We start from the raw sequence: 13922 nt of genomic DNA on the forward strand, positions 1-13922 counted from the left end.
ATTATGCACTACTTGAAAAAAATGAGTGGGGTTTTGGAGTGGGAAACCGACCATTCGTGACAAACTGCTACTGTGAGATCTGTGGGGAAGTGATTGGCACTTCTTAATTATTCCCATGCAAGGAGATTCGAGGGGGCCATTACAATTTTGTTGTGTGCTAGTATATTCTCTAGCCCGTTATTTCATCATGGTTTTCTGACAATATGAGTCTGTTAGTGGAGTGAGGGATGACATATTCATATTTTTATTGAAAAAGCTTTCTTGGGCGATATTGACTATGGATGTATCCCCGTGTTATGTCAGCTGTTCGATTTCTGCCTTATCCTTTTGTGGTTCCTAATTGTCAGTGGGAATGCACCAGCCTGTGACAGATAACATCGCTCCCCATCTTCACAAGAAACCTCAAAACCTGGCTCTTCGACAGACCGCCTCCTTGATGGACTGGAACCTGCGAAACCCCCCCCTCACACCCCAGCGCCTTGAGACCCTTACGGGTGAGTAGTCGCGCTTAACAAACACCTGATTTCATTTTGATTTGATTTGTTCACATGGCCAAGATAGGAATAAAGCATTCAGATGCGGGTAGGAGTCACTGGGAAATGGCGAGGTGTGAGAGTGGAATGCTCGTTCGGGTTTGGAGACTTGCTTGAGGAAGTCTGGGATCCTCTAGGAGAGGTGCAGGCGGATAGAGAACTGGCTTACAAGAGGTGTGATAAAGGCAACATTTGATGTACTTATCAAGGCTTATATCCACCTTCTACTGCCTTGCGACCCACATCATACAACAGGAATCATGCATACCTCTGACAAAGACTTACAGAATAAAAAGTCTAGCAGAGCACGATGCTTGAATTCTTTTTTATTTAGCTCCTAGGATTACTGTCGATTATCCTTGTTCATTACAAAGTTGATTATTCATAAAACTGGGAATTCAGCACATCGGCCTGCTCCCCTCGCATTCAGAATTTGGCTTGAATGTGTATTTCCAGTTGTAGCTGTCCAAGTTTGTCTTGAAGCAAAGCGCTGCTGTCTTGTCACATTCACAAGCTAGTCGTCCACAATCATTTAAGAAGCCCTCTGCAGCAAAGCAAAACAACATGAAGTTATTCCAGAACCATGCAGTGAAAGTTCAAGTCTTTGCAAACATCAGCAAGGATCTCCTAAGGAGACCGCGAAACACCGAGTTTAAACATACTCATGCTAGAATACATTTGCCACATTCCTTGGGGGTATATTGGTGAAGTTGATGAAGACAGCTTCACGAAGTATGGGTAGTAGTTACAATGGCTTTAGATAGATATACACCTTGAAAAGCAAAGAAGGTTGACTTGGAATTTGTCTATTTAAAAAACAGATTTCTTATAGCAGTCTGAGTTCCTGGCAACAGTTTTTTTGATCAGTTAAACTGGTTAGAATTATCTATAGAATGAAAAAACAGGATGCAAAAGTGCTTCGGGACATATATACTAAGGTTCGATTTGCATATAGTTGTCACATTTTGCGCACTGACTTTTTGCAGATCGAATCACATTTTGCAAACAACATATGTACTAGTAGATCGGTTTACATAATAAGAAATCACAGTGGGTCACAGAATGACCTACACAACTAGTGTTCTATTTGCAATTTGCCAGCCCCTGTGACTGGCTGCAATCACAAGGACTATGGGTTGCAAGAGACAACAGACTACGATCACTGTGATTACATTCCCAAACAGAAAACCTTTAAAGTAGCCCATGCTTCTTAAAGTCACTGGGGCTGTTTTTAAAAAAAAAAAAAGTTTTTCAATTTGGAAAATTTCAGGGGGAGCTGGTAGTGGTCCCCTGGACTACTGACTACTCACACCCAGGCTACCACCCGACCCACAAAGGGTACGTAGTTAAAAAAAGGACCTCTTCCCCTATGCGAATCAGTTACCACCCCAACTTTGGAATTTGGCTTTGATCAATAATTTGAGGTTGGAACTGTGGATGCAAACTATTGATTCATACCATACCAGCTCACAATTTGGAAGGAACGTCAATTTCATGACCCGTACGAAAAACTTTTCCATATGGCAAAATAGAGCAACTACTTAAGAAAAGCTGATTGTATGAAAGCAAGCCCTGTGATTAATGCCAATCACAGGGTTTGCAACCGCAAATTCCCATAGTAGAGCAGACCCTTCATATTTAAAAGCTCACTAAGCTAACATGTTATGGTGAGGAATAGATGCAACACATGATTGGTGCACAGTTGGCTTTATGTATTTCAGAACCATTTGGAATAATTAGTATTGAGCTTCAGCTGGGCTGTGCTTACATTTTCAATTGAGTCTGAGCATGTTTTTCAATCAGTTTCCTTATTGCTGTGCTCTGTATTTTCATTTTGACCAGGGTTTGTCAGTGTTAATGCTCTTTGTGCCTTCAATCGGGGAACATTCTACTGCCATTCAGAGTTGCAGAGAATATATATTGTCATCAAGGAATGATGGGATGATTTAACTGAAAGGTGTGTATGTTACACAATTGGATGTCAGTCAGAAGAGGGGAGTGAGCTCAAGAATTAGGAGCTGTTCTATCAGATCTCACGAAGAGTCTGCGATCATGTAGTTCTGAGGACATTTTTGATTTAATAAACCTCACATGGACCCCTCTCATGAGAGGGATCATTGAACTGAGGATTGTTTACTCAATTAGGTAGTGAATATGCTTATGCTTAAGTGTGGCTGTGCGAAGAAAACTGGACACTTTAATCACATTACTATTGGTGAACCCACAGGATCATAAGTTAGCCAGCATGAACAGAGGTTATTACCAGATGAAGACAAATAAGGCAATAGGTAGGACACAGTGAATGAGGGCATGTGATGGGAAGTGACTGTTCGCTCACCTAGAGTTACTTACAACATAGTATAGTGACACAAAGAGTCTGATGCAATCTCAGTAATAAAGGGAAGAAAATGGCCCTGATTTGGAGTTTGGCAGACAGGTTACTCCATTACAAATATGACAGATACCCCATCTTCTTATTAAAAGTACCATAGGATATAATGCACGTAATAAGGTGGGCAGGAGATCAGTCACATTCGTGACACAGTAACCTGTCCGTCAAACTCTAGATGATGCCTTATGTGTTGGAGAGGTTTGGGCTGCATTCAGTGTAGTGATCTATCTAAAAAGAGAGAGCTGTCCTCAGACATACAGAAAAATAAGTATGTTATTTCAAATTTGCATTTATAAGAGGTCAGATGGACACAGGGCATCTCTTGGAAACGATGTCATGAGCAGCTACATTGGTGAGCTCCTGGGACTGAGCCACCATCATCCTGCATCACAATTTCCACACCTGTTCCTTGTCTATGTAGAGTGGCACCATTTGGGTCTAATCCACGGGTACCTCATGTGGCTGAACATTGCCTATTAGATGCATCTAATCAAGACAGCGGGCCCCGCGGCAACCAGAGAAGCGCTGAAAAAACTACCAGCAGCTTTAGCGCTCCCTCTTAGTCTGCGGTACCTAAGGGGGTGTCTCCCTTGGTTGACAATCCCCAGAGCTGCCTATAGCTGGGGCCCCCTCCCACGCCGGTTCGCAGCCGACTGCTGTGAGGGCGACCTTTCTTGGAACCAGGCTGCTTGAAGGAGAGAGGAAGTGGCGTTCTTGATGTTTATAGTGGAGTGTGCAGCAGTGTGTGGGGAAGAGGCACGAGGAGCAGCAGTGTATGCCGAGATCCCCTTAGAGTGACCTGACGCGGGGAGGGGGTACATCACAGTTTGAATGATTGGCCAGCTGACTGGGCCTCTGGGGGAGCACCTGGGGCTGAATGTTCTTCTTGCCCCCCTGGCGGCTACAACGAGTGGCCCCTGGAGGGCATGCTGGGGAGACCCAGAAAGTAATGACACACATTGCTTCCCTCAAGGCAGATGACTAATCTCCTCTAGGAGCATTGCGAAATTGCCAGCATTGGGAGGATTGCAGTGCTGGACTGACCCAACATAATGGGCACACCTGTACTGTTTTTGCCCTAGTGGGGGCTAGGGAATTCCTGGTTCAAGTGTTTGCTGAATTCAGTCACTGATCTATTGCCCCGTGACTATGGGCAGAAATACTAGAAACACTCTGGTCTTCCAACACTGCTCGGGAGTCTCCTACCACACTGAATAGCATACTAACAGCAATTAAAGATGCCAGGGTCGCTCTGGAGCACAAGATGTACACTGTGGTGGCTGACCTGAGTATCCTTGGATGACCAGCTTAAAATGGTGGTACGCATGACAAACTCTGATCACAACATCACTGACATGCAGCCCACAGTGGTTGGGGGCCTCACATCTCAAAAGGTGGATGCCATAGAGAGACTGCATACCCTAGAATATAGCGCGGAGGATACAGAGGGTAGAGCACACAGGAATAATATCAGCATAGTGGGCTTCCTGGAACGTATTGAGAGCTGGGATTTGATCTCTTTCTTGTAGACCAGGATCAAGGATAAAATAGCTCCTCATGGTCTCTTGCCCTTCTCTGCATTGGAATGGGCCCATAGAGTGACAGTGAGGCTTCCCGCTACAGGTGCCCTGCCATGCCTGGTAGTGGCTCGACTGCTCCACTTCTGCGACAGGTACTATATCCTCAGCAAGGCCTGTGATGAGGGGGACCTAGTAATGGAAAATTACAGAGTGATGCTATGCCCAGATTTTTTGTTGGCATTTAAAAAACAACACTCCTTTTTCCTGGCTGCCAAGGCATGACTCGGGTAACCAGGGATCAAGTACACCATGCTGTTTCCAGATAATCCGAGCCTCACTACGGAATCTGTCACCAGATTCTTCACAGTCCCTCTAGAGGTGTGGCACTGGATAGAGGCGCATCAGAGAGACAAGGAACGTAGGGTCGAATGACCTCCACTTTTTCTGAACCTGCAACACCCAGCTTTCCCACAACGGAGCAGACTCAGAAAGACTGGCTGAGTGCGATTGCAGTGACGGAAAGCATTGGGGTGTATGGAGTGAACACCCGGCCTGATGAAAGGTTTGAGCCATCCATTGTGATTGATTTGGATCCGGGATCTGACTCTAACCTGAACACTGTCTCTGGTACTGACTGAGCTTCTGCGGATCACACCAAAGACAGCTGATGAACTTAAGTGACAATAATCTTCGGCCTCTAAGTGATATGGTGATGGTAACTGCATGGGGCTGGTGGGATTTACTGTCTGTTTAACTTTGGCTGCAGGGCCCAGGTGTTGTGCCATGGTCCTAGATTCCCTTCAGAGATGGCCATCATCCCATATTGGCTTTCTGTGTGAATTGTACATGGTTTCATAGTTTTAGTGTGTCATTGTTTGGATGGGGGTACTGTTGCTTTTTTGTCTTGGGGGGATTTGATGCTACAGTCTGAAGAAATTTCTGCATGCACTGTGGGGAGGGTGCCTTTGAGGGGAGGTAGATACTTGAGGGTCCTATGTCATGGGGCCTTTCACACCAATGCTTTTACACAACAAGAGGTTAACAGTATAGATATAAGGTAATATCCTGGAATATCAAGGGCCTTAACAGTGTGTCCAAATGCTTCAGGATTCGGGCATATCGAAAGAAAAGGGGGGTCAATGTAGCACTCTTACAGGAAACACATTTAACAGCGACGGTGGGGGAGGCATTGCAAAGGCACTTGTGGCCATTTAACCTACACCACATATACCTTTGCCAGAGGTGTTCTCATATGGGTCAGGCTGGGGACGCCATTTCAAATTTTAGAGGAAAAGGTTGATAAGGAAGAGAGGTATGTGGTGCTTAGTGGACAACTTGGAGGTAAAGCATTATGATAACCAACATTTGCACCTAACACAGGCCAGCCCAAATTTTTAGATGAGGTCTCCCTGGCCCTGGCTACTTATAGGACCACCCCTATTATAATTGTTGGGGACTTCGATTGTATGGCCATTCAGGCAGTGAATAGAATGCACCAACCCTTACGGGACTCCCCAGTCATAAGGACTGAAAAGAAGTTTTGCAATTTGATACAGCATTGGGGCTTGGTAGACACCCGGAGAGCAAGGCATCGTACTGAGCGAGACTACTTTTTTTATCCCACCCTTACATGACTTGTGAGGCTCAATACATTCCTTTGCACCCTGACAGTCCAAACACAGATAGTGTTTGGCTTGAAGACTGTCAGATCATAACCCGATCCTCCTTACACTTTCTTGGGCATCAACTCAAACCTGTGTTCCCAGTTGGAGGCTCAAGATTGAAAACCTGGAGGATCAAGAATTTCGAGATACAATAGGGAAGGAAACACAACATTATTTTTCTACAAATACGGGGTCCACTGTGTCCATTTTGATAGAATGGGAGGCATGTAAGACATAGTTAGAGGACACTATATTGCACATGCGGGAGGAGTTCCGCAGCCCTTACAGTGAGATGCCTGAGTACAACAGCTTACACTTCGATCACTAGAAAGTTATAGAAAAATAGGCCCCACAGTCCAGCAATCTCTGCTTGTTGAGAAGAAGAAGCTAGAGGATTTAGTAGAGAAGTTTCACTGTTTTTATTACCGGGAGTACATGATCAGGGCCCATAAAGAACAGGATAAAACTAGTGCATTGCTGGCTTGGATGGTAAAGCCAACTACATGGGGATCTTGGAGCTGGGTGATGAATTTGGCGACCATGTATACAATTCTTCTAATGTTAACGTACTTTAACAAACGTACTACCCTACCTTATAATCCTGCCACCCACATACAGCCCATCTGCCATGCCTCTTTTCTTAGACCCCTTACCCATGCTGACTCTCTCGCTGGATATGGCAGATGCACTGGGCACAGACCTATTGTTGGAGGAGGCAGCAGCAGCGTTCAAGGACATGGCCAGAGGTAAGATGCCTGGCTTGGACAGGCTCCTGGTGAAGTTTTGTGCCACCTAAACTAATCAACTGGCACCTCACCTGGCTGATGTCTACTGGACAATGCACACTGAATGCGTCCTACCCCCTACTATGGACGACATTTAGAATCCCCCTCCTTAAATCAGGCTGCCCTCCATGAGATGGCATCATACCATCCATTGTCGATGTGAAACATCGACTATGAGATCTGGAGCAGGTTACTAAACACACTATTCCAGCCACATATGCTTCATCTCATGCATGAAGAGCAAACTGATTTTATACCTGAGCGGAGCAAAGCTGTAGGAAAGGGCCTCTTTTTGACATGGTCACTCAACTTTTTGCCTGGTACCTGAGGCAATTTTGACAGAAGTGCACTGAGTTCCTGCTGTCTAGGTCCCCAGGGCCAGATCTCTTTTTCTAAAAATATTCAATTGTTCCCCCAATAGGCAATACGCAAAAAACACAATACGAAAATGCAAAATCCGGTTTACTGAGTTGCCACACCCCCGCCAGCTCAATGCAGCAGCCTCCCAGGAAGAGGACCCTGTTCTCCTGAAGGTCAGATTTGTTTCCGCAGCAACTGAGAGGACACTAGGGCAATAGGAGTCCCACAGGACCAATACCCAGGCTACAGGATCCCTAGCAGCGAACAAAGACCGCGAGAGTCCAGTGTAGGAAAGTAGCATCTGCTTCTTATGGTTGCCCCACTTTTTGCTGATGTCACCCTGTTTTTGGCCTAGTCTGACTGGGATCCTGCTATCTAGGACCCCAGTCTATCTGCTTTCACCTGTAAATTGATATGCATGTACTTTAGGTACACTCCAGATTGGATTCTGGGGTACCCTTATCAGTCCCTAGTATATGGTACACCATGTACCCAGGGCATAGGTACCCCAAAGGCCTCCCATGGGCTGAAGAATGTATTATGCCACCCCTGAGAGGCCATCCAAATTGACACCACCAGCCTGCTACAGCAGACTGTGTAAGCTGGTGCTTGAACCACTTACTTAAGATATAGGTTCACTATATCTATTTAAATCACTACACTTCAATACCTATCAGTTACCCCTATGGCAGGCCTTAACAATCCTAAAGGCAGGGTGCTGGGTTTTTAGTGAGAGAGTGCCCCTGCATGAGCAGCCTTCGGAGACCCTTCTCCAGGGTTGTCTGTGATGTAGCCAACATGTATGTTTAAGTGCATTATAACCTCTCGATAAATGCTAACTTTAAAACGGCTGCTTAGAAACATTTTGTGTTTGGTGTCAAACACCTTGGAATCAAACCTCCCCACCAGTAACTGGTGGGGGGTATGATTCCACCCTTCTAAAGGGACATATGTGGGTCACTGGTATGCCCGGTACCAGCTTTCTCGATCTGGGCAGCACAAAATGGATGCTGCCAGCCACAGACACAAGTCTGCTCTCCTACTGCTAAGCCGAGTTCGCTCAGAGGAAGGCATGACAATAGGCATCCTGTCACAGGGAGGTGTAACCACCTCCCAGACAGGATTTCGTGTATTGGGGCTGGGTGGGTGCACTCTTAGAGTGCCAGAAAGTCTGCACTGGGGGCACATTTGGTGTCCCTGTGCATAGTCCAGCTCAAACCAGTTACAGGAGCCATTTCCTCCTGCTCTGGCGTGAAACTCGACTAAGGACATGGGTGTAGCCACCCCTCTGTCCTGCCCCTCCCCTAGGAGGGTCCACAGAATCTTTCCAACCCCTTCCCATGGGTACAAAGTGGGTAACCTGGCTACAGGACTTTATATTTTACCTGGACAGGATTCTGCTTAGAAGAAACCAAGTACTTCGACTGCCTGCACGACGCTGGACAACTGTAGAATCTTCCTTGGAGTAAAGGAGTTACTCCCCCTGCAAAAGCAGACACCTAAACGCATCTGACCGGTTTGCTTCTCCCGAGCTCTTGAGGACTCTGAAGATTTCAGCAACACAGGAGGTGGGCTCCCGAAGGTCCCTGAGGTCGATCTGCCCTCTCAGCTATTCTGAGACCAGTATCCCTCGTGTGGGACCATGCAACCCGAGCCTCTGTGCACCGCGTACTTTTGCAGCTGCTCATGCTTAGTGACGATTCCTGAGCCTGTGCTTTGGACTCTCTGTAACGAGGGTCACCTTGTTTGTTCTTGGGTTTACCTGGTTGCTCCTGACGTGCCCTGACTCCCCATTGCTTGGAGAGTCCCCTGGGCCTTGCTGGTCCACCCTGTAACCTGTTTCCTCTGACCGTGTTGCAGTTGCCAAGGCCTGTTGGAGCTCCAGCCAGACATCGACCCCTCAGCTTTCGACGTCTCCTGGTCCCCGTAGCTGCAGTGCAAAGCAACCCTTCTTCACTCCTGAAGCACTCAACATTGGTTGGCATTTGACTACCGAGCCCCTGGTCACCTGAAGTGACCCAGACTCTCTCCCCTCTGATTTCAGGTTCTTTGCACCTGGAATCCAGGCTTGGATTACACCGGACACTCTTTGCCCTCCTGGCAGCAGGACTTCCTTGCAGCTCTCCAATGAAAACGACGAAGGTTTCCGACACCACTTGACCTCCTCTGGGTTAGGTAACACAGGTACTTCGGTACTCACTGGAGGGTTGGCCTTAGAACCTCCTAAGTTCCAAAGGGTTTGCTCGAAGTTCTTTTAGAAGTGTTCTTAAATTGCCAACTGCGACTTTCCCATATAGTTCCTTGGGGTCCCAGCGGTTCTATGTGCTCTAGGCACACTGTCTATTGAAGTTGTTGTTGTTTTTATACCATTTTTATCGTATATGGTCCGGCCTACCCCTGGAGCCCGCTGCATATTTCGCTATTTACGAATGTTCTATTGATTTAGTATTTTGTGCTTTATGCCCTAGTCTCGTGTAGAGACTAGTAGAGAGTGTTATATTAATAAATACATATTTTTATATAAACACTGTGTGTTCTCCTTTCATTTAATCATTCAGGAGGTGATATTCTGGTAAAATAAGCTGCTTTACATTCCTTCAAGATTATGCCTGAAGGCTGCTCTCCATAGCTGAACAACAACGCATATTGGGACAACTTTCTGCCCCTAACCATTGGCACTGCTAATTTCAAAGTTGCATTTGCAATATTCTTTTTTTCCACACAAATTCCTCTTTGTCATTTTTCAATCATTGTTTTACTCCGTTAATAATCCACACTTTCGCTTGAATTAATTATGGTCCTCATGCAAGGAAAAAGCCATTTCCCAAATTTCCAATGCTCCTGCTGGGCCATCCGAACCTCTTTTCAAGAACACGACTAGAGCCAAATTCATCCGTAGCAGTTTTATTAAAATCCAATGCATTTCGGGCCTCTAGGGCCCTTCGTCAGGGAAAACTGAAAATAACAATTACACATATTTCGGGAAATGGCTTTTTCCTTGCATGAGGACCATAATTAATTCAAGCGAAAGTGTGGATTATTAACGGAGTAAAACAATGATTGAAAAATGACAAAGAGGAATTTGTGTGGAAAAAAAGAATATTGCAAATGCAACTTTGAAATTAGCAGTGCAAATGGTTAGGGGCAGAAAGTTGTCCCAATATACGTTGTTGTTCAGTTTATCACGTGCTGTTTGGGCTGGGCACGACACATTGAGCACGCAATGGTAAAAAAGTGGAAGTTTATAAAATTCGGAGAACTTTGTTGAAAAAGCAAGGTGTGCAACCCGCCCTGATATGATGCTCTCCATATCTACCACTAGGATAGCTTTCAATATGGTTATCTTTGACCTCAGACATCATAAGGGTCGTGTGGCCTGGTACAAGGTGCCCACTTTTTAACTAGTGGACAGCATATAGCAACCCACCTTCTCACATCCAGTCTGGACTTTAAGGACACTGAGATCGAGCAGCCATTGAGGGACATGAGGACTGCAGAGACCAACTTCCAGAGTGGGCCAGCTGTCCTGATTTTGCACCTTCAACTAGTGAGACCGACAACTGCAAGGCCCTAGGCCACCCAAGTGCCCCATCCTGGGTGTCGGTGAACCGACTGTGCTTTCTTGTTAAGGGACCCTTGTGACCTGAGCCCCCTCCCCCATTAGGAGCTCAGGGACTTGTCCCCAAGTCCCCCTCTGCAACCTGCTTCTAGGTGGCCCCCCTTCTTTTTACCGGCGTAGCGTGCACTACTACCTACCCAACTAGCCCGGACACGCTAAGGCAGGTAATGAGTAACTGCTACTGGTACTTTGAACATTGGCTCAATCAACCTTAAGTCCTGAAGGAGAGCCCCAGAAACCAAATGCAAATAACTGAATGCAACAGATGCCTTTTCTCCGATAGGGAAGCATTGCTGGATAAAGTCACATTTAAGTGAACTGTTTACTTACCTGTAAAAAATAATATTTAAAAAGAGTACTTTCTTGATAACAAAGTTCTTGGTATCAAAATGTCTATAAAAATACAAGTTATTTTTCTAAATTTGTCTTGGATTAATTCTTGAGTGTGTGTCTCATTTATTTTGTCTGTGGGTAGAACAAATCCTTAGAGCAACTCTCTGATAAGCCTAACTGCTCGCCCACACTACCACAAAAGAGAGCATACAGTGTTATCATTTTGTCTCTGTAAACCAGTTGGGGTTTGCCTGGACTCTTTTCACAATGTACCTTATTTTAGTTCACTATGTAAAGAGTCAGGTTCCTTTAAAGGCAATGAATATTAGACAGGTGACAGCGAGTATCTGTATGAAGTGATGCACAAAATGGGCCTCAGTAGAGGATTTATTAACTGGACCAGGCTCCTGTATGTGGAACCCATTGTGAGAGTTAAAATAAGGGGGTTTTAACTCTCCTTGGTGGAGTCTACTGGGTGGAGAAAGGCATGTGGCAGGGATGTCCTTTGTCCCGTTGCTGTTTGTCATCACTTTGGTCACCCTGGTGTGTCAAGCAAACAAGAGAGGGCACTTCTTATGAGGGTATCATACATATTCTATTTCTTAACTATAACGTCCTTGTAAACCAATGACTTTTTTCTTGAATTTCTAAGGTTTTAAATTATGTTTTTTATCTATAATGACTCTCTAATGTGTATTTGTATAACGTTGTATTTTCGTCAGTGAATTAATAAGTGTTGTTTTTTTTCTTTATATTTTTTATTTAGGCGGTGGCATCACAATACCCTATATTTAAACATAAATATAGACAGATTTTACTTAATAGAAGCCACTAGTTGTTTAAATTTTAGTTGGAGTGATGTTTTTTTTTTAAAAAACTTCAATGTGGTGTTTTATATATTTGTGGTGACTCTGTAGACGGGAGTGCCTTCGGTAGTCACAAAGTGAATGTTTTTTTAAAAACTCTGGAACACATACTTACACATATTTTAATTAGTAAGTTGTTTACTGATATACTCTGTAAACCTAACTTTGGTAAGAATTTTTCAATTAACCGCTTTGCTGCGGCCGGAATTCCCCCCGGTTCTGGAGAATTCCACGCGTGCGCGGTATGGCCGACAGGCTCTCAGAGTCCATTGCAATCCAGATGAAATGACTGGCCAGTTTCATTTCAGACTACTACCATCATAATGAGGAGGTCGGAAAGGAAACCACTCGGCCCATTAAGATGCGGCCCTGAAGGCTCCGACCACAGGTCAAAGCCTTTACCGGTTGCATCGTGCTTGGACCCATTGTGTATTGTTCAGAGATTATATTACCTCCTTCATGAAATATGATTGCTATAGTTGTGAAAGTTCTTTTTTAAATGGAAATGTGTCCAGATACAAAGTTTGTTATTTCAGTTCCTAATTTAGTGCCATCTACTAATGCATCGTTGTAGCATGACTCTGACAAATATTCCATATCTTTATAGAAACAACGTTGACCCAAGTTCTGATCAACAATTTGGACAGGTCCTATCTTGATGGGTGTTGTTAGTTACATTTTCAAAGGGCACAGCTTTACAATCTGGGAATGTCAAGTAGAGGAATTGTTCTGAATTGATTTCAGTACTAGAAGTAAATCCTGAATCTTCACAGTTATGGTTCCATTTATAAGTTAAACCAAATAATTCATTGATATTCACATCTTCTTCCTCTAATAGTCCTCACATTACCATTAAAAATTCTTGAGCATCCTACTGAAGATTTCGCGAAAACACTACTGATCCATTACAGTCATCTGTACATTTTCCTATTCCAGTAGCAGAATGTATAATACTTCTGTCACTTTTTAATTCTTCAAGTAAACTACATTGGGGCTGATTACGATCCTGTTCGGAAGGGCTCCGAATCAGATTCGGGCTTGCTGAATCCGTTTCAAAACCCTTGTTTCCAATCGAATCTTACCCAGTTCCGAACAACCAATTATGATGCCTGGAACACCACTGGGCTGTCTGAATCGGTTCCGAAAGGCACTCATACAGTTCGAGTCTTTCAGAGCAGATTCATTCAGCTCTATGGGCATGAGCGAGTGATTACGATGACAGATTAGGACAGCCGTTCCGCTTTGGTTTGCACGGAACAAATTGGCTGTTGGAATCTGTCTTTGAGGGCCTGTAGCAGGCCCCCCCTTCACCTGGGGCCCTCTGAATCGGGCCTGTGGGGGTGCCCAAGGGACCTCCCTTTTTCCTATCATGCAGTGTGGCAGGCACCAAGGGGTGCCTGCCACAGGGTGCATGATTATTCCCAGTCACCCCTTTCTTCAATGGGAGCCTGTGTTCTCGGTTGGAACACAGGCTCCCACTGAAGTCAATGGGATTCTGACTGAATCGTATCAGGTAGCATCCGGATGCATCCAAATCGTTCGGTCGGCCTTCCCCGATCCGTGTCACAAGGAAAGCATTCTGGAACCGATTCGGTCAGCATGCTTTTTTAACTGCATCGTAATCGGCCCCATAGATGTGTAGAGATTCTTTTGTCTACCTTTCTTTAATGGAATTTGTAAAATGAGGCAAGTGGTATAGTCCATTTAACACTACATTTGCATAACAGTTCAATCCAGATTTACTATCAAAGTGATACCCTTCAATTTCCTCTTTTGCTGTAGTTGTCCTTTCTTCAGTCCTTGTTGTTTTTCTTTTTGTTCATCTTTCTTTTTAACTCTGATAGACTACT

General features: G+C 44.9%; 1 protein-coding gene across 1 annotated transcript in view; it reads right to left on the minus strand.

Annotated features, from left to right (window-relative positions):
• Positions 1-931: 931 nt before the first annotated feature.
• The window catches only part of LOC146867290 (group IIE secretory phospholipase A2-like), a 176935-nt gene continuing 163944 nt past the window's right edge, over positions 932-13922 (minus strand). The window contains exon 3 of the mRNA XM_085614884.1: positions 932-1077. Coding sequence (XP_085471010.1) covers positions 932-1077 — 146 coding nt within the window. The remainder of the gene's footprint in view (positions 1078-13922) is intronic.

The sequence above is a fragment of the Triturus cristatus genome, chromosome 1_2, assembly GCF_964204655.1.
Source record: "Triturus cristatus chromosome 1_2, aTriCri1.1, whole genome shotgun sequence".
Lineage (NCBI taxonomy): Eukaryota > Metazoa > Chordata > Amphibia > Caudata > Salamandridae > Triturus > Triturus cristatus.